The 27,751-nt window shown below is 42.5% G+C and overlaps 1 protein-coding gene across 3 annotated transcripts in view; it reads right to left on the bottom strand.

The window, feature by feature from the left end:
* CCDC88C (coiled-coil domain containing 88C) overlaps nucleotides 1-27,751 on the bottom strand; it is a 100,185-nt gene that overhangs the window by 47,583 nt on the left and 24,851 nt on the right. For all 3 annotated transcript variants that reach the window (XM_081171907.1, XM_081171906.1, XM_081171908.1), the window contains 4 exons: nucleotides 15,809-15,878; nucleotides 2,959-3,017; nucleotides 2,671-2,754; nucleotides 2,126-2,266 (listed from right to left, as the gene is read on the bottom strand). In XM_081171907.1, coding sequence (XP_081028033.1) covers nucleotides 2,126-2,266; nucleotides 2,671-2,754; nucleotides 2,959-3,017; nucleotides 15,809-15,878 — 354 coding nt within the window. The remainder of the gene's footprint in view (nucleotides 1-2,125; nucleotides 2,267-2,670; nucleotides 2,755-2,958; nucleotides 3,018-15,808; nucleotides 15,879-27,751) is intronic.

Raw genomic sequence — 27,751 nt, 5'->3', positions numbered from 1 at the left:
CTGCACGCTTTTCTCTCCACTGAGTTCCGATACCAGGACTGCACCCAACTGAAAAGTGTCAGGGGGAGGGGAAGAGCTAGGCTGGATCTAGACACATCAAAAAAACGTTCTGCGAAAAAGTGTTGTAAACCTCATAATGGGAAATGGGACTCCACAGCGCCATCTGGTGTCACGGTAATTCAACACGTTTAAAACTACCATATTTTTCACTCTATAACACGCACCTGACCATAACACGCACATCGTTTTTAGAGGAGGAAAACAAGGGGGGGAATTCTGAATGAAACAGTGGATGTATCATTTTTGTGCCTTATGCTGTGGCCACAGACATGTGATCTGATGGTGAATTTGGGGTGACCCAATGCAAAGATCCTGAGGATCCATGTGGATCCATGCTTTGTAACCACGTTTTTGCACCATTGCAGCCCCAGGCAACAGTGGGTGCGTGATTTTTTTGGTGCAGGCTGTAGCCATGGACATGTAAAGTGATCTGATGGTGAATTTGGGGTGACCCAATGCAAAGATCCTGAGGATCCATGTGGATCTGTGCTTTGTAACCACGTTTTAAGTGGGGAGGAAAGGAAAAACACAGAAGGGACAAGGAGCACGAGAGGGGTGTGCAGAGAAGCAGCTGGCTAAGAATGCAGGAGAGGGGTTTAACGGGAGGGAGGAAAGGAAGGCAAAAGTTCCCCCCCCACCCACCCAAGCCAGCCCTCTCTCTCTCTCTCTCTCCCACCTGCATGTTTTCCGGCTGCCTGCGAGTCCCTAAAATGCTTCCCTGGACGCAGCAGCACCGGAGCACGGAGAGGAATTAGAAAGAAGGACGCGATCCTTTCCTTTCCCCTCTGATTGCCTGGAGGGGAGGGGATTTCCCTGCTCTTTTTCCGTTTGAGCAAACGAAACAGCAAACAAAACAGAAGAGGGTGGGCAGTAAGACCCTGAGACAGAATGCAGGAAAGCAACAGCTTCCTCTCTTCAGGCGTCCCTCCTCCCTGATGCGCGATCGGATTTTTGTCTGATTTTTGCCCCTGCACTCGGGTCAGTCGGCTCCAGGGACCACACATTCGCTCAATAACACGCACAGACATTTCCCCTTACTTTTTAGGAGAAAAAATCTGCGTGTTATAGAGAGAAAAGTACGGTATTTTTCTTTACTAATGTAGCTGAGTCCCTAGACTGTGGAGAGGCAAGATGAGAGAGAGAGAGCACTCACCCACATGTCCTTTTGCTCTTAAAACCAGCCCTCTCATCCCTCTCATGATTCCTGATGTGATCAGGACAGATCCACATTTACAAGTTGGGCCCTACTGCTATCACATCTAGCCTGGCCCAAGTGTATTTGGCAAGAATCAGGAGGAAGGCTTTTTAGGGTGCTAAGTCAAGAGCAAAGAGTGCAGAAAGGGAATGAAAATAACTTGGTTGTCAAGAAGCAAGTCAGAACACAAAGCAAGGTGGTTAATTTGTGTTCTGTGCCACTTCAGACTGCAGATGGAGGCTGTTTTGTTTTGTTATTTTATGCATAGTCCTGCACACAAAAAGCTCTCTGCCTGCAGTAATCTAGCTTGTAAAAGAGAGAACTCCCTTCTCCCAAATGCGCTACTTTATCTCACATGCCCAACAGCAATAAGCAATAATCATGATACAGCAAAGAAAGCCGACACTTGCTGGTCCTGAGCTGTTTATTGGACTTACTGGATAATTTTACCTGGAGAAGCATTCGAAAGTTATGATCCTGCCCACACCTGCAGTCTGAAATGGCACAGTCCAAAACTTTATCGCCTCATTCTGCATATTATGTAGAACACCTCAGATACAAGGTGAGCCAAGCAGAAACATCAAAGATTTCAGTACATCTGGCTCAGTTTTTAACTAGGAAGCTGTGCTCTTCATGTTATGGAAACACGCAGGTGGAAAACTTGCATTGTTAATTAAGACCATGGCCGAGAGAAACAGAGGCTTTATTTATTAATTTAAAAAGACAGGCCCCAAACGGCCAGTACTTGAAAGAAGAGATCAATATAAGAGCAAAAGGTTAACAGAAAAAGAAAAGTCTAGCACAATACTTCAAACAAACTGCATTGTCTTTAACATAAATAAAAAGCAATTCAAGATACTTTATCCATACCTCTGTGCACTCGTCTCTCTCATCGATCAGCCTCTTGAGATGGAAAACCATATTTCTGGAAAGAGACTCGAGTTCTTCTGGAGCCATATCTGGGAGCTCTAGCCACTGCAAGTCAAATACATTCTCCTGGTTATGGGTTACCTGAAATGAAGAAAGAAAAATGGAGATTTGTCTCTTTTTTGGAAGCTGTGCCTGAGTTTTGCCTGAAGAGCAGCCTCACTCAAACAACCTCCACCTCCGAACTTTGGGCCATGCTGGCTGGTTTTGATGACACATATTTTCTTTCTCTAACATTAACACATAATAGTGATCTTATAGACCAACTTCTGCATTATTATTTAAGAGTTGCTCCAGTTTTTGTTTTTATGCCCATTTGAGTATCTTTCTTTTGCATTTCCCATTTATGGCCCTAATACAGACAGGAAAAGCAAAACATTCATGAGCCAAAAAGCCATGATACGAATGCCACCTGTACTCAATGAGAAGTTACGAGGAAAGTCCACTGGAACACAAGAGAACAGGAACAAAGGAGTTGAGAATCTTACCTCTTGAATATGAGAAACTATTGCAGCCTGAGTTTCAATATCTAGTTGCTTTATCCTTTCTATAAATTCTTCTTTTCTTTCACACTATCAAGAGGAACAAAAAAGGCACATCACATAATTGTTTATTGAGCACTGAAAATGCACTGCACCTTCTTTTTTTATATAACCTGAATATTAGAGAGGAAATGATAAAACAAATGTGGCTGGGATATTTAATAGCTTGCATTGGTAATTAGCTTATTAGGTTTACTAATTATAACTATAGTGCTAAATTAGGAGTAAACTTACCTGCACAGCACAACCCAAAACTAGCAGAAGCAGCTTTTTAATTTCATCCATACTTTTCCCTAGGAGATGAAAAATGACCATTAAATATTAGAAAATCATTATGAAGATTATTAAAATGAAAAAGGCCAATGATTTTCTAACAACGTATCCTCAGCAACATAGCATTAAAAAGGCAGCATATCTCTACATTTCAATTGTGGTCACAGATCAAATTTTCTTTGCTTCTTAAAAGAAATGTTTCAGCTTTGAGATGATGTGTTTACAGTTCATAGCTCTTGTAGCTGTTAAGGGGAAAAAACCTAAACCTCATCACTGTGAATTCTTTTTAAAACTCAAAGAACAAGCTGGCACAATTAGCAGTATATATAAATATAACACCAATGAAAGGCAGTGGATGGTTTTACTGCACTTGATGCAAATCAGTGCAAATTTATTTATTTTTGCAGCAACGCATAGCTGATGTGAAACAAGTTGCTTTTCCCCAAGGTACTGGCATGTGTGTTCCTACCTATTTGCTAAAAAAAAAAAAAGCAGTTTTCTGTTTCAGCTGAGAATAGGGTGCCTTGACTCTTCACACAGCTTCTTTTAGATGTGATTAAAATGACTGCTGTTTCCCTGCAGTTTGTCTGCATGACGATAAAGGCGCCATGAAATATCTCTGCCTTGATCTATACCAAATAATCAGACTCATTTCAAGAGATTTGAACACATAAAACCTGCCTTACAGGAGACGTGTCACCTGCCCATCTACTGTACTGCCATACAGTCTGACCAGCATCAGCTCTCAAAGATCTGCGGCATAAGAAATTCCCTACCCTTGTTCTGGAAGGTTCTTTTAACTAGAGATGCCAGGGGTTGAACCTGTAATGTCCTGAATGCAAAGTGGTACTTTCTATTCTAAATCCTCAGAACAAAATCAGTCTGTGGAGAATGGTTCAAGATCACCAATGAGTGTCCTTGACCTAGTGGTTATCTGAACTCAAGTGTCTGGGTCAGAAAGACAGGCGCTTGGAAGAGAGCTGTTCCTTCAGCGGTGAAGCAGCTTAGACTGAGAACTTAGAAAGAAAATGGAGGCCAGAGCCAGCTCAGCCATTAGGCAGACTGAGGTGGCTGCCTCAGGCGGCAGAAGCCCCTAAGGCAGCAGCCCTGTGGGCATTCCACCTGCCTCTGCCACCACTGAAGAAGCTGGCTGGAGATGATGCACTACAACAACAGCTGACCACCCAAGGTTGAAGAGCACTGTAAGTTTAGTGACAACTCTGAAGCTTGGCATGCTGTCTTCTGTGTTCCTGTGGCTCTGGGTGACATCAAGGCGGGCAGAATTTGAGAGTTGGCTAGGAACCCAGAAAGGTGGTCCTGGGACCTTCACTCCTAGGACCTCCTGCAAGTGTGAAAATCTGCTCAGGGGTCTCCTCCTCTAAGGAGACCTCAGGATTGAAGTCTGGGCAGGGCTGAACCCTGACACCAGGTCTTCAGTTCCAGCCCAACAAGCCAACTACTTCTTAGGCTTTCAAAAGCTATATACCTGGCCTATCAGTGCTACAACGGTAGTAGCCAAGGAGACTGGTGAGAGGCAGGCAAAAAGAAGAAACAGAAAGAGCTTCCCAGGCAAGCAGCTGTATCAGTTTCTTCCTCTGGACGTGCGCTTATCACTTACACTGCCACTCTGGACTTGAGTTCTGCCACCAGCAATGTCATGACATGAATGCCATTCACGTAAGTGAAATTCATTCAACATTTAAAGGTTGTTGTCCCACCCCCCCAATCTAAAGAAAGGCACCAAAATGTAAAGGGCTCCATAGACTTGTATATGCAAATGATTTCCACTCCCACCAAATAATTTGGGCCTCCCAGTGAGTTTAAATGCACAAAAGCTGTTGTGTAGCTGCAGGTGAGATAGCTGATCTGCTTAAGTGCTTTCCTGGATCGTGGCCAAAGTGTGGAGCGACCATCACAATATCAAGTCTTTATTTTACAGAAAATGCTCCCCTGACCGTATTCTTGTACTACACTTCAATTATTCTTTTAAGACATGGATACAAAGACCCACGGGGCCCAGACCTGGAAAAAACAGTTTGCTGCAATAATAACATTTCTACATTTGCTACGGCTTTTTGTCTGTAGACGGTTATTGATTTATAAGCTTGCATGGATTGCACCCAGGTGGCAATGAAGACCTGGATACAGTGAGGCTTACATGGGTCTCTCATGTACTAGCTTGGGAACCAGTGGTCTACTCCAGGGTTTTCAGATTGGGGACAATTCCAGCCTAATCTGGAGAGTACATGGATTGAACCTGGAACAATGTGCCTCCAAAGAAAATACTCTACCACTGAGCTACAGCCCTTTCCATGAGTAAGCCTTTGTCCAAAATAGTTGTCCCCTTGACTGTGCTAGTATATGATCCTATCTACAGGAAACTGGAATGGAGTCAATCAATTATGCTAATGTAGATTTAACAAAAAGACACAGTAACTGAACTACTAATCAACTTTGAGTGGAAATTCAGTATGGAAGGCGGGGGGGACGACGACAAACTTTCACCATTAAAAAAGAAAATACTGGTAAGAGAAAAGGACTGTTTTTATTTCTTGCTTACCCTGGAGTATATTTCAAGAATTCATCCAATGTACATAAAATAGTTAAGTCATTTGAACTGATTTCCAAGCCAAACTTTGTTTACAACATGGTTTAACACAATGTTTGCATGCTAAACGTTCTTCCATATTACATTTCTATGGTTTGTTGCAATGTATAGCAGAATTGTATCTATCCAACTGTAATAAATTACAGTTTATTCTCCTACCCCAATTTCCCTCCAATACAAAGCTATTTAATACTGTTTCCCACAATGCCTTCCTCAAAAGGTGGACTTTTCCATGACCTTCCCTAGCAGCTACTTTTAACACACAAAGATAAACTGTAGTTTAAGTAAAAAGGGTGTGGGGAGAGCTACATATTAAAAGCACTTCAAAATTTAGTGTATATTTTAAACGCATGCAGCAGTGATTTCAAGCACAGCACTTAACACCACAGAACCAAGAAAGCTTTGACTGATGTTGTATGATTATATGGCTAAGTTAAGCAGAACTCCTCTGCTCTTCGCAGCTTCTGTTTGAATGACTGATGCTCAAGTGACAGATGGTACAAAAGAATTCTTATTAGACATTAATGGGAAACAATTGCAGGCAAGTAAAAAATGCAGCAGACATGCAGTGAAGTTGATGGTAGCTCTTTAAAAGATATCACCTACTCCTGCCAAATGCTGATGAAGCTGATTGCATATCAAATGCTGCCTTGTATTACTTTGTTCCTATGCATTTTGCTATGCTGAGCACCATCGTATTTCATTATTTTAAGACCTGCTTAGTGCCTTCTGGTGCTGCGTACCTGATAGGACCATGGCGTTTGAATAACGTACACTTATCCTTCCAAGTACATTGCAGAACCGAACCAGGAAACATGGGCCACACAGTGGGTTAAACAGATATACATAAACTGTTTGGTTCTGTCTAGACTGAGATTTCAAAGGGTTTTAGGATTCAAGCCACTGGTTCTGCATTAGACGGTGTAATCAAACTCCTATAATAAAATACACACTAGCATTCCCATGTCAACTACTCTGCTTGATTAAGGTCTTATAAGCCTTTGTGCATGCTTAAAAAAGGAGAAAGCTGGGATGCCTGATTCATTACATTGAGTAGTAAATATGCAGATTAAACGGATTATAAATGCATCCTTTCCATCACAATAAATCAAATTCGGGTTTACCATGTTATAAATTCTCTTCAATTGTTTGCCATATGTATTCTGAATATTTGACTATATACTCCTTGTGTACCTGCGCTTGTAACTGCATAAAGTGCTTGTATTTTGCCAGGAGGGAAAGTCGTGGCTACAAGTCATGGTGTTTGTTTATTTATTTATTTAGGGCATTTGTGGATTGCCATTTCTCCAAAGGAGCTCTGGGCACTATATACAACCAAACATAAGAGCAAAATACATCAAACATCAATCAAAACATATACAGACCTAACTTTTTAACAGCAAATCATTAAAACACAGACCCGCATACCAGTGCAAAGGATTGTAATCTCCAGTATCAAACATAGCTTGCCTCCGAAATGTCAGTTGCAGGAGAAAACAATGGGCTGAAGCTCTTTGGGTGGTTACACTAGTGACGCCTTTCCCATTAGTGGCACCCTAATTATAGGATGCTCTCCCCACCAAAATATGACTGCCACAGTCATTCTTTGCATTTTGGCACTAGGTTAAAAACCCATCTGCCTGGGCTTTTTAGCTATGTAATTCTTCTAAATGTTTTACATCCAAGAGTGTTTTCCATATGTTCTTATTGTTAACATTTTTGTTAATGGCTTTGAGATGTTTTACAGGAAGAAATTCACAAATGCAAATATATAAATACTGTAAATGCAAACAAGTCCACTGCTGTGGAAACATAGTACAGTGGTACCTTGGTTTACAAATTTACAGTGGTACCTCAGGTTAAGAACTTAATTCATTCCAGAGGTCCATTCTTAACCTGAAACTGTTCTTAACCAGAAGCACCACTTTAGCTAATGGGGCCTCCCGCTGTGGCCGCGCCACCGGACCACGATTTCTGTTCTCATCCTGAAGCAAAGTTCTTAACCCGAGCTACTATTTCTGGGTTGGCAGAGTCTGTAACCTGAAGCATATGTAACCCGAGGTACCACTGTAATCTATTCTGGAAGTCTGTTCTTAAACCAAGGTGTGTTTTCCCATAGCAGCGGGGAACTCAATTTACACTCAACAGGAAGCAGAACATGTTCTGCTTCCAAGGCAAAGTTCACAAACCAAGACTTCCGTGTTTGCAGCGTTCTTAATCCAAGTTGTTAATAAACTAAGCTGTTCCTAAACCAAGCTACCACTGTACCATAGAGTTGGAAAGGACAGACAAGGGTCCTCTGGTCCAACCCCCTGAAATACAGGAATCTTTTGCCCAACATGTGGCTTGAACCCACGACCCTGAGATTAAGAGTCTCATGGTCTTAAAAGAGTCTTAGCTAAGCTATATAGATTTCTGAATGCCTGGGCCACTTCCACTCCCAACGTGATTGGCTGCCTGAACTTCCAAGCTGCAAATCACGACTCAGAGTTTAAGGGCCAATGGTAGAAACCCAAATCCTGAAATGTTCTGTGATTGGATATCATGTATCAAATCAGAACACAGGGGCTCAGAATCCTTAGTCCAGACTCAAGCTCAGGCAAACACAGACCACTGAATACATAACAATGCTACTGTAACCTGCCCTGGAATCATCTGGTGAAGGGAGGGTTTTAAAATGTTCTAAATAAATAAATATGGTGCTCATGTTCTGTTTCTGGGCTTCTCACTGGCCAGGGAGGCTAGACTAGATAGGTCTGCTCTTGTGTTGATTTTTATGTTTTAAATTGATTTAAAACATTCTGCATCTATCAAGCCATGGCTATGACCTTGCCCATGTAATTAAAAAAATTAAAATCCAGATTTTTTGGGGGGGGGATTGCAAGCACCTAAAATTTTTAATAACAAAATAATATCAATGTAATCTCAAACAGCCAAAGGAAGACTTTGCCTCCACCCCCAAATTTACTACCTAATGAAAATGTAAATTGACTCATTTTCCTTCTTAACCTATTTATCTCTGGTGGCACTTAATGTTCAATGCAAATTGATGTATCCTGCAATGGCGTTTCAGTACTTAAAACTCCTTCCCGACTTTATTCATGCCTACTAATTTCATTTCAAGACAGTTGTGGAGGTGGGGGGGGAAAGACTTTTTCTCCAAGTCATACAATCAGAAAAAAGTAAAGAATAAAAAAAAACAGCATTATTGTTCTGATGCTATACAGAAAGGGCCACTTTTAAAAGGAAAGAAAAATACAAAGGAAATGTACAAGAAGGACCTTCTGGAATGCCCTCCCTTGAATAAATTGGAAAGCCCTTCAAATGCCTCTTTGAAACTTGTCTGTTTACACAAACTTCTCTGGACCCTGACTTTTAACTTCTTCTTTTTTGTTTTGTTTCACACAGTGCTGAGTTACATTTGTGATGGACAGTTCAGCTTTGTTTTTATCTTGTTTTCAGGAAGTGTTATTGAATGCTGTATTTCTGTTGTTTTCCCGTAAACTTCTAAGGAGATCATTATTATATTAAAAGATTAATAAATAATAAGGAACTCCGATGGAAGGGAATAATGGATCGAGAGGAGTTGCTGGAGGCCACATATACATTATTCCTTCAAGTTGCCCATCTGTGGTCTAGTCCCATATACATTATTTCTTTAAGTCACCCTTGGATTAACGCTCACAGGGGGTGAAGTTAACAGGTTCACCATCCCCTGTTTGCATGAAGAGAAACAAGCAAAGAGGAACGCTAATTAGATTCGGTGACAGAGCTGGCTAGTGCTAACACCCTCCTGCTCTGTACCATATGCCAAGCATAAAATAGCAGATTGACACATCTGAGAATGGCCAAGCCACAGAAGCCCTTCTGCATTGTCCTTTTAATGTCTAGATTTGCATTACCAAGATGCTTGCTCCGCAGCCCAGCTGAGACTGGTGAAACCATACCGATAATTAAATGGTAGTTGTGTGTGTGTTAAGTGCTGTCAGAAGGCATCAGCCAAGAGCCTTGGGAGACTTAAGTTCTCAGCCTAAATATTTAAACAGAAATTAAAGGGAGAGCTTGCATGGAAAGCTGTAGATCAGGAATCAGTTAACAATATCTGACAGGGCTGAATCGAGGAATCTGACGGCCAGCTGCTCTCCATTTGGTGTAAATGGCAATTCTTCAGCACCCACGTTTTACAGTTTCGGAAAAGGCAGACTACTTTTAAATTAGGTTTTGTATTATTAATATTGCAATTACATTTATATCCTGCCTTTCCTCCAAGCAGCTCAAAGTAGCACATGTGGTTCTCCCATCCTCATATCATCCTCACAACAAACCTGTAAGGTAAGTTAGTGACTGGTCCAAGATTACCCCCTGAGTGCCACTGCGAAGTAAGGGATTCAAACCTGGGTTAACTTTAAGATTTTCCCTTTTCTTCAAAGTGCATCAAGCAATGCATCTATATATATATCTAGCTCCTTCTCTGTCAATGTCTTTGTAGGGTTGCCTACAGAAACTAAATTCCACAATAAACCAAGACTTTAAAGCATCACAGAACTTTTGGTATTTTAGGTCTGCACAAACAGCCAAGGCTCTTCAAAAAAATCGAACACAATGGCATTTCCCTTATTTTCTAAAAAATTCCACGGCAGCCCCTGTCACACTAGGTCACTGAGCCATTAAACCAAGGGATTTGCAGGAAGGCCATCTGCTCCCCACAGTGGGCCAAGTCCAGAGGGAATAAAACCTGTACTCTGGAAGCTGTGTTACATACAGTACAGGACCTGGACGCCTCACACTCACACAGGAAAGGGATGGTGAAAAACAGATGGTAGGATTGTTGTGGGAGGCCGAGAAAAAGAGATTAGCACACCAACAACAAAAGGATAGAAAGGTGAAGAAACAAAATGAGGGAGGGGAAAAGCCATAGGCTGGAAAAATGGGAGAAGACAGCAAGAGAACTTTGGTTTAAAACAAGGACATTTGATTTATCTAGTTTGCCCCCTTAATAGATTTTCTTTTCTAAAGGAAATTTGAGATTGCACAATAGGTGGCCCACAAATTTGCAGACACATTTCTTTGTAATGCCTTCTGTGTATAGGTACCCTTATACATTTTCCGACTCAGTTTCTGGGCTACCATTGTACCAGTGCTGTCCTCAGTGCCAGCCCATGCCATTTGGCTGTCAGGATTGGAGCTCAAATGCACCCACACACAGAAGCAGGTTACCATATATTTTTCTGTCTATACACATGTGTTCACAGAACTATCACATAGGGAAACTTATATTGGAAGCGACCACACACCACAGAGGCTACTGCAACAAACGTGATGACTCTGGAAATAATTGGATGATCTTGTTAAGGATAGGGCTGGATAGGAAGGGCATGTTAATTCATGTACTGGGTCATTAGATCACTGCCAGTTTCTTGTCATATGGTGGGAGGGTAACCACAAGGGGCCTTTGGTCAATCTCAGGTGCCTGAGATGATCTTTGGGTGGAAAATCGGAAAAGTTCCCCTGGAAATGTAAAGATAGGCAATCCAATTACCATGGGAAGGTGCTTCCCGATAGATGCCACCATGACTGTACAGAGTTAATTAATGCTATATAAAGGCATCTACTAGCATTAGATATAGGGACGTGAGGGGCGCTGTGGGTTAAACCACAGAGCCTAGGACTTGCCGATCAGAAGGTCAGTGGTTTGAATCCCTGCGACGGGGTGAGCTCCCGTTGCTCGGTCCCTGCTCCTGCCAACCTAGCAGTTTGAAAGCACGTCAAAGTGCAAGTAGATAAATAGGTACCACTCCAGCAGGAAGGTAAACAGCGTTTCCGTGCGCTACTCTGGTTCGCCAGAAGCGGCTTAGTCATGCTGGCCACATGACCCAGAAGCTGTACGCCGGCTCCCTCGGCCAATAAAGCGAGATGAGCGCTGCAACCCCAGAGTCGGCCACGACTGGACCTAATGGTCAGGGGTCCCTTTACCTTTACCTTAGCATTAGATATGGTAGGAGTTCCAAGGAGCAATCAGACTTGAGCATACACAATCCATTATGAATACCAGTGAGAACAAGGAAATCCTACAGCTTCTACCATGAGAAGGAAATTTGGCACAAACCAGTGGGGGTTTCCCTTGATAAACTCTGCCGATTCCTTGAGCTGGTGCTCCACTCATTTCTCAGAGGAAAGCCAAAATAACCACTTGGTACATGTGCAGAGTTCCAGTTGAACTGAACTTCTCTCAGGGACAACAAAGGCAAACATCTTGGTAAATCTTGCTGTGTCATTCAGATACCAATTTCTGCCTTCATCTATTCTCTCTCCCATCCCCCATGGTGCAGGTTGCTTTGGCCTGCTATATAGCAAGGCCAGCCCGGCCGCCTTGCCTCTTGCTTGCACCATTTTGCTACAGCAGCTCCAACTGGTCTCTAGACCTCGCAAGCCAACAGAAACCTCTGAGCAGCTAAAACACTCACAGAGATACCGTAACGCTTTAAGTCGCTGAGCCAATGGCTGTTCAGGTCTCACCAGAAACTGAGTGTGGTCCCAATTTTTTTTATTGCCACATGGTATCTAAAAGGATGCAGGAAAAAAATCCATCGTCTAAATTTCCAACACTAGCATCTGCTGACTTGCGCCACCCAACTTTTCACTTCAGAGTTATGCAGACACATTTTATCCTGTACTACATTTTGCCTCCTTGGAGAATTGCGGAACAAAATGAGGAAGGAAACTGGGTGTGAAAAGTAAATATGGAAGTGGGAGCTTAAACCTTTAATGATTAAAAGGACCAAAAATACAGACATTCATTGGGGGAGGTTCCTGGCTTTCCTCTCTACAAGGACTTTATTTTGGCACATTCATTCAAGGGGAGGGAATTTGCTTCTGTTTCACTTTTTTTTTGGGGGGGGGGGGTGATTTGAAAAATCTCTCAAGACCACCAGACTAATATGTGCACATTGTTACAGATAGGTAGCCGTGTTGGTCTGCCATAGTCAAAATAAAAAAATTCCTTCCTGTAGCACCTTAAAGACCAACTAAGTTAGTTCTTGGTATAAGCTTTCGTGTGCATGCACACTTCTTCAGATACCAGGTATCTGAAGAAGTGTGCATGCACACGAAAGCTTATACCAAGAACTAACTTAGTTGGTCTTTAAGGTGCTACAGGAAGGAATTTTTTTATGTGCACATTGTGTTCTCATTGAATCCCTAAATATGTCCTCTGATTGAACTCCTAAAGCAGGCCCAGGAAGCCACAAGACCCAGGAAGCAGAAGGCGGCTCATTGGCCATGCCCTGCTAGGGCCTCCAAAGGCCTTCGTTTTTTGCTGCCTGCCCGAGACTGGGGCTCCTCACTCCCTCTGGCAAATGCTGCCAGTTTCAGAATGCTTCCCTGTTACGGGAAAACCAACACAACTGCCTACACTTCTGCAAGGAAAAGGCAAAAAAATACCTGTAGTTGGCACAAAATTAAAGACGCACATTACAAACAAATGCCGATTCTTTGGAGATGTGAATGCTGGGAGAGATCAGTTTCATTGAGATGGCCAAAGCCCAACAATGATCTTGGGTCTCAGGCATTAGTTCAATGAACACCTTACAATGGGGCTGCTACCATAATGGATGGGCAGAGACAGCTCAGGATTACAGTCTCTCTCTGAATAAGAGATCGGTGCACGAGTACAAATTTATTGCTAACCCTTTCCCTCTTCCTGACTTCTGTCCTCTCTTTTTCTTCCCTATATACATTTTTTTGCTCCTTTGTTTTCCTCTCTTGCATGTGGATGCCAGAGAGGTACTGGTCACTGATGGAGCAGCAACAGCTTAGCCAGGAGAACAAAAGGTGCCTCTGTATTGGATTACATCATATTATACTCCTGGAACTCAAGCTTCTCTGGAAGTCACACATTCCAGATTGAATGCAGTTGCTCAGTGGTGAGATAAAGGCACTCTGTGCATGCTTAAGCACTCTTTTCTGTATTATCTATATCCTAGAGATGTTTTGCATGCTAGGCATGCCCTCTACCGCTGAGCTATGGCCTTTCCAGTTTCTGAACTGGTCGATTTCTGCACAGATACAATATTAATGCTATGCTATGACCATACAGTTTTGAGGTGGGGCTGGGAGGTGGATCTGGGCTGAAAGACTTAAGGAATGATATATGTCTAATTGCAACCCAAAAACACCAGAATCACATCTTGTTCTCCCCTCTTCCACAAGTTCCTCTGAATGCAGGGTAAAAACAGTTTGTTCTCAATATGAAACATTTAAGTTCAGTGAAATAATTCAATGAAAGGTGCAAGAATGTCTGATTGGGGTAACCCTAAAAAGTTCAAAGGGAGGGAGAAAATAAAGAATTGCTTTGACATTTAAGAGCTAAAAACAGAAGTCTGCAGCAAGCTTCTCAGGCACAGAACCCTCAAAGCAATTGCTGGGACTCCACATAATTCAGTATCAGATTTACAGATTCACAGTGTGACTGTCTGGGAAGAGTAGGAAGTTGTCAAGACACAGGAAGAAGAAGAAAGAGAGGGAGAAGAAGAAGAAGAGGAATCAGCTGATAGTGCTAGATAGGAGAAGGAGTTCTGAAGGAGGAAAGGGTACTTCAAGCCACATCATTTAAACACACATACACACACACACACACACACACACACACACACACCCCAGTTCATCACTAAGACTTGACAGCTCCTTTTTTTTTTTTTTTTTTGCATTTTAAAAAATTTTATTAATCTTTCCATATATATACATTAAATCCGTGTTTCATACATCTCATTCTTTTGGACTTCCTTCAACGTCCTTGACATTCATTCGTATTTATCTCTTTATAACGCATTCCAATCTTTCGTACTGCCATTAGTACCATTTTTCAGACATTGTTTTCCATAAGCAATACTTCTTAGTGTTTTACAGTGCCTCTTTAAATCCTACTAGCGTTGTGTTTACTAAACATTTGTTCTCCAGATAATCCGCAAATTTTCCCCAGTCATCTATAAATTTTTGATCCTTCATATATCTAATTTTCCCTGTTAATTTATCTAACTCCGCATATTCCGTCAATTTTCCAATATGCGGTAACAGCAGCTAGAATCGTGGTGGCGCAGAAGTGGAAGCAGGAAGAAAGCCCAACGTTAACAGAGTGGAGACTTGACAGCTCCTTTAAGTTACCAGATGACTGTGGGGATTCCACAGGATTTGGAGGGCAAGGTTTTATTTATTTATTTTGCAAGGCAGTTTTACAAACCCCACACTGGATATGCTTTCAGAAGAGACACCGGAGGATCAAACTATTGCAGCAAGCGGCTTACTGATCAGAGACGCTACTGCAATGCCATGTCCATATCAATGCAAGATATGGGTATGCTCCGTCCAGAAGTGCAGTGTATAAACATTTATAGAAATAAATATTTCTTTAAAAAATCCCAAATCTGATGCCCTTGTGCGCTCAATTCTGTTCATTGATACACCATGCTGAACAAAGGTCAGAGCCTTCATCCTAGTCAGCTCTAAATCAAAATTTCAACCTGTTTTCTGCAAGGGGCTTGTGCAATAATGAACCAAGTTGAGCACATCCACACAAAGGCCTCATCAATTTTATTTATGAGTCCTGTGGGACACATATATGGCGTGTTAGCTCTGAACTGACCCACCTTCTGTTGTTGGAAGCTTACACCACAGAGGGAACCAACCCACTATTGGCACCTGCTGTGTAGCCTTGAACAACTGGCTTCCTGTTTTCGAAGCAGAGGAACCTGTACCTGGCTTCCATTACGCTCTGGATCAAGTTCTGTTTAGCAGTACAGAAAACATAAAGGTGGTTCAAAATGCGGCCACAGGACCTTGCCCCTAGTTGGCAATATAGCCAAGAATTTCTTTTACAGTTTGGCAACAAGCTGTGGAGGGAAAAGGTGCTGCAGCTGAAATCACAACTCTTGCTCTCACCTTTCGGATGACTGCAATTCCACAGTGCTGACTCAATGTAAAATGCTTTTGCCCCACGTGACTCAGGAGCAAAGGGCTCCAGTGCTGATTTCCAATGGACGCAGAACACATATACTATAAATGGCTACCCCTTGCTTATACCCACCTCTCTTTTAGTCTCCTTATTTTCTTCTGTACCAAACTAATTTCAGCTGAGAAAGTTGCAAATACTGTTCCATACAGTCAATATTTTTGAAATTTAAGAGGACAGAGCATTGCAAGGCTACTCACCAGACAGAGGATCTTTGCCAACTATCAAGACGTTTGGCAAATTCATAATGATCAGTTGCTGGAGGACCTCCTAAAATATGAAAAAAAGAGGAGATAGAATAATGAAAACTAATGCTAGTTGTTTTTAGAGACAGTTGTTTTTAAAGCAGTTTTGAGAACTACTAGTTATTTAATATGACTTGCCTAGACAAACATACTACTGCCTGGAAGAAGTGAATTTGTTCATGGAGGCAGCATAAGTGAGACTTGGGCTTTTAGAGCACAGCTGCAGATTTGCTAATTTGGTGAACAAGATCCTCCATAACATGTATGTGTATATGTGTGTTTGCTTAGTTTTTTTGTGGGCGGGGGGACAAGAGAAAGCAGCAGGGGTGATTCTGAGAGTGCTTTACAGTGGTACCTCTGGTTACGTACTTAATTTGTTCCGGAGGTCCGTTCTTAACCTGAAACTGTTCTTAACCTGAAGCACCACTTTAGCTAATGGGGTCTCCCGCTGCCGCCGCACGATTTCTGTTCTCATCCTGAAGCAAAGTTCTTAACCCGAGGTAATATTTATGGGTTAGCAGAGTCTGTAACCTGAAGCGTATGTAACCTGAAGCGTATGTAACCCGAGGTACCACTGTACTGTGCTAAGGCTGGAGCAGAGGTAGGGAGGTTGGAACAGATTATCTTCCATTTCCTTGTAAGATCATTTCAACCACGACTTTTGTTTTCAAATCTCTTTATTTATTTTTTCCAGCCTCTTGTTCCCTCTCTCTCTCTTAACCTATTTTGTCTTCAGTGTGCCAATATCCTCCTCTTGGGTTTCTTGCTATCATTTTATGCCCCTCTCGTTTTTCACTTGCGCCCCCTTAACATTCCAGCATCCAGACATGCACATCTCTCCTTCCTTGCAAATGTTTAAACGAGCAGTGGGGAACCTCAGACATAAGGGCCAAATGTGGCCCTCTGGGACCCTCTATATGGTCCTCACAGCTCTCCCCATGCCAGCCCCCCTCTTTGCAGAGCACCCCCCTCACTGCTTTGCACCCTAAGTCTTTTTTCCTGCCTGACATGTTTCCTTGAACTCTTATAATGCCTCTTGACTGCCTCGATAGAATACAGAGAGGGGTGAGAGACAGTGTGCATAGAAACCAGTCTACTGTACAATTAAAAAACTTTACATTTCTTGCCCTGCCTACTTTTGCTTCTGGCCGCTCCCACCCCTGGCATGTGGTTCTCAGAATGCTGCCCAGAAGGGAATGTGTCCCCTTGGCTTAGAAAGGGGTCCCCTGCCCCTTGTATGAAGCTTTTCACTTGCAAATGACCTCTAATCTCTGCCTCTCCCCCAAATTTCCTCGTTTTTTTAGACCAGCAACATTTGCTCTTTTTAATATATATATATATATAGTGTACAATGCCAAGCGGTTTTATCATCATTACTGAATGCTAAGGTCTTATAATGCCTTCAAATGAATGTGAAGTGAAACAAGTGGGCATAGCACCATAGATTCCACTTCCCGTCTAGGGGCAGCTTTGCATGCTCTAAAATGCTCCCTACCGAGAGGTCCTGTGGCTGCAGACTCATGCAGGAAGTAATGGATGAGCTGGTGGAACCATGTTGGCAGGTGCTGCTTCCTGGAAGCAATTCTGGTAAGCATAGTGGCATATTTTTCAGCGGCTCTGCTGATAAGAATCTGTAGACTCTAGACCTTTTGAATTAAGCTGCACACCCAAAAGAAAGCACTGAACATCTAGAGATTTTGGGTTTTTAAAAATAATTCATTCTGCAGTATATAGATCAGACAAAACTAACTGCAAAATCCATTCTAGTATACAGCATATGATAAATTCAGATGGGGTGGACGTGTAGGAGCAGGGGTCGGCAACCTAAGGCCCATGGGCCACAAGCGGCCCATGGGGATTGTTTAACTGGCCCATGGACCCCCGCTGCCCGCTCAGTCGGCTCCCGTGAGCTAAACCAGAATGGAGCGGGGACCGCCTTCCATGATGCTGGCCGGCTTCCCATTGGCTGCAGGAAGCTCCTGCAACCAATTGGAAGCTGTGCACGCCTCCTCCGTGCCGGAAATAGCGTTTGCACATGCACTCCGGCCCACCGCGGCGTCTGCGGGACCGTGAACTGGCCCAAGCCACAAAAACTTTGCCAACCCCTGTATGGTAGCAAACTCTTAGGGTCCAAGGTCCATTCAGCCCCACCCAGTAAAAAAATTGAGAGGGCCCCCAAGTTGATGGGCATTAGTATTTTACTACCTCTTACTTTTTTGCTAATTGGGCAGGTGCCACTTGCCAGTGGTCAGGCAAGTGAAGAGCCAGGTGCTTCCTCACCCTCTCCTGCACGACTGTCTCCCAGAACCAGGAGCGGATTGAAAAGAGGTAAGCAGAGGAAGCATCCACACAGGCGTAGCCTCCATGCGCACAGCTCATCGGGGGAAGGGGTCCCCTGTTGCTTCAACTGCTCCATGGAGTGCAGACCTGGGAATAGCTGCCTAAACGCTAGATTGGTGTGTATAGGTCTCCTGAGCTGTAGAAGGGACTGTCAACAGAGGCACCAAGATCAACGTATCCCAAGTCTTTGACAACAGAGAGGTAAACTATCTGCCATGTGCATTCCTTTGGCTGGAAAGAGCCCTTGACAGATGCTGCTCAACTACAGCTCCCATCATCCCTGACCATTGGGGCCACGCGGATTGGGAATGATGGGAGTTGGGAGTCTAACAACATCTGAAGATGCCACAGGTGGCCCATCTGGAGATTGTACAGGTTTCTTATTGCCTAAACTAAAGGACCTGATTACCATCAAGGGCAAACTTTCTACTGCACTTAAGAGAATTTTTAATTCATTAACAAATTTGGCTTCATTCTTGGAGCCTGGAACAAGGATGACTAGGTCTTTCCTTATGTCATAAAAGTATGCAGCCACCATGTGGTTGCACATTGCAGTACATCATGCTTGTAGCTTCTTAATACACACATTTTTAAATTTAGAAACACACACCATCTGCTGGTACCACCACATGCCCATCATCACAAGGTCATCCCTCGTTTTTGTCCTTACTTCTGCATGCCAATATAGACTCCACTGTCATATTTGCTTGCAAATCAAAAGTAGTAGGCCTGTCATTTGCTGGGGCTGCTTATAGGATTCTAGTAGTCAATCTACAAACACCCAACCAGACCTCAAGCATGTTTTATATGAACACCTGTTGCAGATAATATGTCCTACTTGTTTTCAAGCTTCTTTGGTGATCCAGAAGCAACTGAGCCTGCATGAAAAGCAACTCTGACCTAAACCCACAAACATGCATTTCTATTTTGGCTTCAGACTATCACCGCAGAGTCATCAAGATCAAGCATCCCCACCTTGCTTAGATAGGCAATCTCATCCTGCCTTAGATCAGACGCCAACGTCTTTACGTTAACTTTCAGGATTCATCCTTTAATCCAAAGAATGAACAGAGCTAATATGAAATCACATTTCAATCTTGTACCAACTTAAAAAGGGGACCAAATAAATAATTCACAGGGTACAATCCGCTGACTCTTGTAATCTAATGCCTGAGCCAAGTAAATTCCATTTGTTGATTACCCACAGGACAATGCTGAGCAGTCTTTTGCTATTCACATGTAATTAATAGGCAAACACACAAAAATCTATATGTTCACAACTGTCCTTATTGACCTTATCAACCTGCAGTCTATGGATAAGTTGCCCAATTTCCCCCTTATAAATACATAAAAAATAAAATGACAATTCAACTTTCAATCCTTATACATAAACTAATATAGATTTATTCGTAATAATGTGGTCAGTACGCTGTTCTTGATAATACTGTATATTTATTTATTTATTTATTTCGAAAATGGATAAACTCCTCAAAATGTTCTCCAAGGGGTGTGTAAATCACAATCACCAGATATTATTCTTTGTTTATTTATTTCGGATCTTATGATTTATGTGGAAGTGGTTCAACTTGATTATGCAGGTTTTGATTTTTTTTGTTTTGTTTATTGCTTATGACTACTTTTGTTATGCTTGCACCTGTGTAATTTTTTATATGTTGTAAACTGCCTGGAGCATGGTTTTAACTTTGTAAAGGCGGCATACAAATAAAAGGACTGAATGCTTGATATTAAATGTGAAAGGTTTCAAATATTTTAAATGCACTGTTTTAAAAAAGATTTGGGCCCCATACAACTGAAAGAGGACCTCTTTCCCTATAGGTTTATTAAAATCAGTGGGAAGCCCTTCCTGCCACTCTGAGAGATTTGGTTCATGAGGGGGGCCTTCGTAGAGATGGTCCCCAGGCATGTGGCATGCCCTCCTCCCAGAGACATACCTAGTACCACCTCTGGCCTTTTAAAACTGAAGAATTGGTTTTGGTATCTTCCCTGTATGGTATTGTTTGGGGGTTACCATATTTGCAGGGAGTAGTCTTTTGTGTTGTGTTTTTATATGCTGTAAATCTTTCTGGGACATTCCTGTTAATGGCAGGTTATAAATAAACATAGGGACGCAGGTGGCGCTGTGGGTTAAACCACAGAGCCTAGGACTTGCCAATCAGAAGGTCGGCAGTTCGAATCCCTGCGACGGGGTGAGCTCCCGTTGTTCGGTCCCTGCTCCTGCCAACCTAGCAGTTCGAAAGCACGTCAAAGTGCAAGTAGATAAATAGGTACCGCTCCAGCGGGAAGGTAAACGGTGTTTCCGTGTGCTGCTCTGGTTCACCAGAAGCGGCTTAGTCATGCTGGCCACATGACCCGGAAGCTGTCTGTGGACAAACGCCAGCTCCCTCGGCCAATAAAGCGAGATGAGCGCCACAACCCCAGAGTCGGTCACAACTAGACCTAATGGTCAGGGGCCCCTTTACCTTTACAAATAAACATATAAATAAATATGTATTATAGTTAGTGCGATGATTAACACAGGGCACATACAAAGGTTTCGGCAGTATGCATTTCTTCTCCTGTGTTCCTAAAAAAATAAAGAAAAAAGTACAGTGGTACCTCGGGTTACAGATTCTTCAGCTTACAAACACTTCAGGTTACAGACTCCGCTAACCCAGAAATAGTACCTCGGGTTAAGAACTTTGCTTCAGAATGAAAACAGAAATCAGGAGATGGCGGGAGCCCCCTTAGCTAAAGTGGTGCTTGAGGTTAAGAACAGTTTGAGGTTAAGAACGGACCTCCAGAACGAATTAAGTTTTTAACCCGAGGTACCACTGTACCTTAGGATTGCACTCTGCAAGGTAGGAAGCTCTTAAGTTGCAGCTACCAGATATGTACACTATGATACAGTCGGATGTTAAGTAGTCAATGCCATACGTTTTCATAATTATAATCAGAATGTACTCCAAGGAACTCAACTCCGAAATTTCTACTCTGGCATTCTTCTAAAAATCCAAAATTTAATTTACCGTATTTTTCCATCTATAAGACGCCCCCATGTATAAGACCCCCCCCCTATTTTGGGGGACTCCAATTTAAGAAAATGGGGAAAGATCTGTCCGTGTATAGGATGCCCCCAAATTTTGGACATTATTTTTTAGGGGGAAAACCTAGTCTTATACACGGAAAAATACGGTACCTTTTTAAAATTTTCCCAAGTCCCATTACTAAAGCTCATTTAATCAAATATGTGCTATTCTCCGAAGAGAAATCCAATTGTGAAAGTACAGGCTTGCAAGCTTTTACTGCCAGCAGCATATTTTACTAATTTAATCACTGACTGGAAATAAAAAAAGAAAAGAAAGAATCCTATTGATTTATCCTCAACTTTTCACTCTAAAGCGTGTGCAAGTATCTCTTCATGTTTATATTGCTCTCCAGTTAAATTACCCTGGATTTTTATTTGATTCCACTCCCGAATGGCACAGTGGTGGTTTCTCTGTAGTAACTGGAGATAATAAAGTGTGGTTGTGTTAAGAGCTTGTCACTTAAGATTACAGACAGCTAAAAAAATTAAATCCAGCTGCTCAGCACATGTTGCCAGAGTCTCAAAGGCCCACATGTATCCTTGAGGGAAAACTAGAGGCCAAGCTGCGCTATACAATGGTACCTCAGGTTAAGTACTTAATTCGTTCTGGAGGTCCGTTCTTAACCTGAAACTGTTCTTAACCTGAAGCACCACTTAGCTAATGGGGCCTCCCGCTGCTGCCACGCTGCCAGAGCCAGATTTCTGTTCTTATCCCAAAGCAAAGTTCTTAACCTGAAGCACTATTTCTGGGTTAGCAGAGTCTGTAACCTGAAGCATATGTAACCTGAAGCGTATGTAACCCAAGGTACCACTGTACATTTTCAGCAACACTGTATAGGTTTGCAAAAACAAACTCTTCCAATATAAATTGTAAGCTTTTTGGGGCAGGGCTCCATGATATACCGCATTTTTCGCTCTATAAGACGCACCAGACCATAAGACGCACCTAGTTTTTGGAGGAGGAAAACAAGAAAAAAAATATTCTGAATCCCTGAAGCCAGAACAGCAAGAGGGATCGCTGCGCAGCGAAAGCAACAATCCCTCTTGCTGTTCTGGCTTCTGGGATAGCTGCGCAGCCTGCATTTGCTCCATAAGACGCGCACACATTTCCCCTTACTTTTTAGGAGGGAAAAAGTGAGTCTTATAGAGCAAAAAATACGGTACCCACAGAAAAGAGAAGGGGGGTTCAGATCTGAGAGGGCCTTTGGACAAAAACTCCAGAGTGCTGGTGTTACTGCTACTCATTCACTAAACCTCTTCCTTTGGCCACTGTGTGCATAACTAGCTAGCAAGAAAGTTGAATGAAGGATAATGCACTTCCTCCTTGCTTCTCTCACAACTGACTCATTCAGAGAGAGCAGCTGACCAGACGGCTGCAGAGCCAGCTCCAGAAGCTGGCAGTGGGGTCCTTGCTGAGGCACTGGCCTTGACAGGTGACCAGCTATGCTGACCACTGGCACCAGCTCTGGCAGATGTTTCAGATGCCATCACTAGTCATCATCAGCGCTCAAGAATCTGAGACAAGGCTACATCACCAATTATCTCCATTTAAAGTAATCTGTTGTGCACCTTGTGTAGAACTAATACTGTTAACGCTAATTCATTTGCAGAGCTTTAGTTTCTCCTCCTCTGGGGTTTTCCTCCTACTGATAGGAAGCATCTCCCATAATCAGCCAAACATTTCCGACTAGGGTGGCTTTTTAAAAATACATTTTGGTTGTCAAGGAAAAGTTCACCAGTCTTTCTTTATTAATACATTTTAGAAATCATGAGATATTTAATACTTCTCCTGGGAGTGCCCAGGAAAGTCACCAGCAAAAAAAATATTTAAAAAAAATTAACAGGTGCAACACAGACCTGCTAAGATCTCTTTATCCTGCCGTCTGTCACAAACACAGAAGAGGCACCATATAATCATTAACATTTACAAAAGATTAACCCACACAATACTCCCGGTTACGCCAGTTTTTGAGGTTCCTTGTAGCATTGCCAACTTTCTTCATTTGGCTAATTCGGTTTTTTTAAAATATATGTTTTGAGGGTTGTTTGTTTGTTTGTGTTTAAAGAGTTATGGTCTTTTGAATAATGCCATTAAAGTCTTTTTTCTTGTGGAAATTTAGAATGGTACAGAATTATCTGAGAGAAAAAAACACATACAAAATGTAGATTTTAATGTGTTTTAGAGGGAGTTTGTGTTAGGCTCCCATCTGAAAGAAGGGTAGGCACCAAATGCAGGAAACGAAAGGAGGGCGGGAAACGTCAGCGGGGCAAAGAATCGTAGAACTGTAGAGTTGTAAGGGACCCCAAGGGTCATCTAGTCCAACCCGCTGCAATTCAGGAATCTCAACTAAAGCATCCATGGCACATGGCCATCCAAACTCTGCTCAATGACCTCCAATGAAGGAGAGTCCACGGAAGACAATACATTTAGTTATAACTCTTATTTGGAGGCAGTTCCGATGCTATTCTTTGGAACGGAAACCAAAACCATCTTCCACACCAGGAAGTATAGAAAGCATACATAGTTTAAGCATGTCTAGGGGCAGGAAACATTAAATTCATGTAGTCTGCTCCAACACTCCTCACGAAATACACAAACATATCAAGCAACGTTATAAAAGTAAGGGAGGCCTGGCTGAAAGAAGAATAGCCTTGTTAAAAACCCTTCTTACTACTACAATAAACTCTGCTTCCGTCATTGTGAAAGAATATCCATGCCAAGGTGTTAATTTACCTGGTCAAACCAGTTTTCTCCCCCCACAAAGAATGCCATGGACTAGTTGATTCTAAGACATGGCTGGTGGGAAATGAGAGAGCTACAGATATTAGCTCATTCCTCTGCAAAAGCTAATCCTGCAGGAGCCTGTCAAAAAGTTTTTAATGAGCAACATCCAATTTGAATACTGTAGATAGGATCAGTGTTAGAAACTCAGATATACAGTGGTACCTCGGGTTACAGATGCTTCAGGTTACAGACTCCACTAACCCGGGTTAAGAACTTTGCTTCAGGATGAAAAGAGAAATCGTGCAGCGGCAGTGGAAGGCCCCATTAGCTAAAGTGATACCTCAGGTTAAGAACAGTTTCAGGTTAAGTACGGACCTCCAGAACGAATTAAGTTCTTAACCCGAGGTACCACTGTATAAGATAATCACCAAATGGCACCTTAAACTTAGGTCATAGTCACCACAACAGAGTGTCTAGGCACCATTCCTCCCACCCACCCCCAATCAGATTTATTATTGCTACTATTATATTATTAATTTCATTTCTATACCTCTTGGCCGCTCCTGATGCTCAGCCCGCTTAGGAAATATGACAATCGTGCTACCACTGCAATACATTAAACAAACGCAACCAAACGGACTACTTTGCCTCTGCAAAAATGTCCATCAAGAGCTGAAGGAGTTATTTCAAGGGCCACTAAGTTCTGAATTAAACGGCATGAAGGGCAATGACGGGGCACATGAAAGAGACAGCGCACAGCAGAGGGGATGATTCTCTCATTAACGGCAAGGAAGATGTTTCACCTCATATATGCAACACAGAGACACTCAGAGGAAGCCCTCCTTAATGAGGCTAATGCAGGTTGCCTAGTCAAAGTAGGTCCACGCTACCACCCATACATCTAACCACTTGCCTCCAGGGCATATGCCACACATTTTGTTGATGGCAACTTGAAATAAGCCTTTTCAAAAGGATTTGTTTTTGAAAGATGAAACACAGGTGAGAAGCTGCTGTTAAAGTTTTGTCCCAGTTTCTGGGGCCTGTAATAAAGTGGCAGATAACAATTTTCGGCTTAATGAGCTCTTATGAAGACACAAACAAGATTGGCTCCTCTACTGTTCCTGAATATTTTATACCTAGCAGCACAGCTGCTCTTTTGAATCTGCTCATTTACCCTAATATGTAAAGTGGTGGAAATGGCAGCTATGCAATACATGGCATTCACATATTGCAATGTACGGCATGTGGTACATCGCATTAATTTATTTTATTGCCGTTGGTACAGCATTGCACCTCTTACTTAGTTAGCTTATAGGAAATTCTTACCTGCCCTTTAGCGTAAGGTCCCAGGGCAGGTTCCCATGTTTGTAAAAACAAATGAAACCATTGCAATGATAAAAATGACAAATGGAACAGAACAGTATAAATTCAGCAAAGGATAGGGGTTCTAGAAAATAAATTGCTGCAGGAACACCAAATCAACACCACCCCTTGCCGCAGACACCAATAACCCCACGTCCCCCCTAGGCACTACCCATGTATAAGACGACCCCCGATTTTAAAGATGGTTTTTCAGTAAAAAAAAACACCAAGTCTTACACACGAAAATGTAGAATCATAGAGTTGGAAGAGACCACAAGGGCCATCGAGTCCAACCCCCTGCCAAGCAGGAAACACCATCAGAGTACTCCTGACATATGGTTGTCAAGCCTCTGCTTAAAGACCTCCAAAGAAGGAGACTCCACCACACTCCTTGGCAGCAAATTCCACTGTCGAACAGCTCTTACTGTCAGGAAGTTCTTCCTAATGTTTAGGTGGAATCTTCTTTCTTGTAGTTTGTAAATGCTTTCTTGTAAATGCCAAAGAGGTGTGTCTTCAGCGTACAGTGAAAGCTGAATACAATGAATATGCTTAGATGCATCACTGTGGGGAGGGAGTTCCACAGTTTAGGGGCTACCACAGAGAATGTCCTCTCCAAGGACACCTGAGAAGGTTGGTAGGTATGGAGGTGGTCCTTCAGATATACAAACCCTAAATTGTTATGAGCTGAAGCAGTGAGAACTGAAGCACAGCCGTACTTTGAAGCTCACAGTTAATCAAATTTTCCAAATAATCAACTTTCCTTCAAACTTACATGAAGCTGGGTGGCCACCACTCTCACAGGTACCTTGCCCAAAATGGGTATCTTCACCACTGGGCAATAGTTATTTAACACTTCTAGGTCCAAAGAGGTCCTCTTAAAGAGAGGATGCACAACCACCCCCTTTAAAGTGGATTATCAATTGTCATTTGAAGATTCTGGTCTACATGTTCATTAACTTGAAGAAAGTTGTTGAGCATTTTGGGCAAAATCGCAAAAAGAAATGACGTTTCTGAGCTTTTTTTTTTAAAGGGAGATTGCCAAAAATGACACTGCCAACATGGGTCACCATACGTCTGGACATTTTTTAGCTTTCCACCCGGACACTGCTTCTGACTGCAATACTCCAGGTATGTCCAGGAAATTCCAGATGTATGGCAACCTTATTCCAGGGAGCACTGGAGAGTGTGTGAAGAAATCAATGTACAGTGGTACCTCGGGTTACATACGCTTCAGGTTACATACGCTTCAGGTTACAGACTCCGCTAACCCAGAAATAGTGCTTCAGGTTAAGAACTTTGCTTCAGGATAAGAACAGAAATCGGGCTCCAGCGGCATGAAGGCAGCAGGAGGCCCCATTAGCTAAAGTGGTGCTTCAGGTTAAGAATAGTTTCAGCTTAAGAACGGACCTCCAAAACGAATTAAGTACTTAACCTGAGGTACCACTGTACAGTGGTACCTCGCAAGATGAATGCCTCGCAAGACAAAAAACTCGCTAGACGAAAGGGTTTTTTGTTTTTTGAGCTGCTTCGCAGGACGATTTCCCCTATGGGCTTGCTTCGCAAGACGGAAACGTCTTGCAAGTTTGTTTCCTTTTTCTTAACACCGTTAATACAGTTGCGACTTGACTTCGTGGTAGCCTTTTTTGAGGTTTTTAAAGACTTAGGTGATTTTTGAAGCTTTTCCAAAACTTTCCCGACACCGTGCTTCGCAAGACGGAAAAAATCGCAAGACGACAAAACTCGCAGAACGAATTAATTTCGTCTTGCGAGGCACCACTGTATCTTGTTCAGTGTGGAAATCTGCAGCTTCCAGTTGCAAAACTTTAGCACCAGTTTTGAGGGGATCCCAGATTTTGGGGTTCGTAGTTAATGAAGCCGAAATATGTATGTCCCAGCTGCAAACCAGTCTTGAAATCTGACTAGGAAGGAATCAGCAACGTTTCTTAACTTTTGTAGGCAACAGTAACTAAAACCAATTATGAAGTGCAAATACTTTTTCATCAGCAACAGGGTGACTCACCAACACTAAACAAAAAAGGAATGCATTTAACCAATCCGGTGGAATAAGCCAGAGAGGATGGTTTTAAATTGGCTACTAAAAACAAATGTTCCAGTCATCTGTGACGGCTATACTGTTGCTTTTGAAATCTTCAACAGGTTGTCAAGCAAAAGAGCCAAAGCAAATGGCGAAAAAACAAGAATTACTCAGTACAAGAACTCAGTACATAAACGATCAATTATGCAAAGGATTCAGCAACAATGCTTAGCACACGAGTTGCTTTGTTGTCAAGGCAGCTTAAGATACTGAGGAACAGCTCACATGATCAGGCTTCCAGATAACAGGAATGAACCCAGAAAAGACAAAACGCTGGGTGCTCTGTGTGTA

This window comes from Podarcis bocagei (assembly GCF_964188305.1).
Source record: "Podarcis bocagei genome assembly, chromosome: 1".
NCBI classification, from domain to species: Eukaryota; Metazoa; Chordata; class Lepidosauria; order Squamata; family Lacertidae; genus Podarcis; species Podarcis bocagei.
Note: the sequence above shows the minus strand (reverse complement) of the source record. Positions and strands in the feature narration are given on the sequence as shown.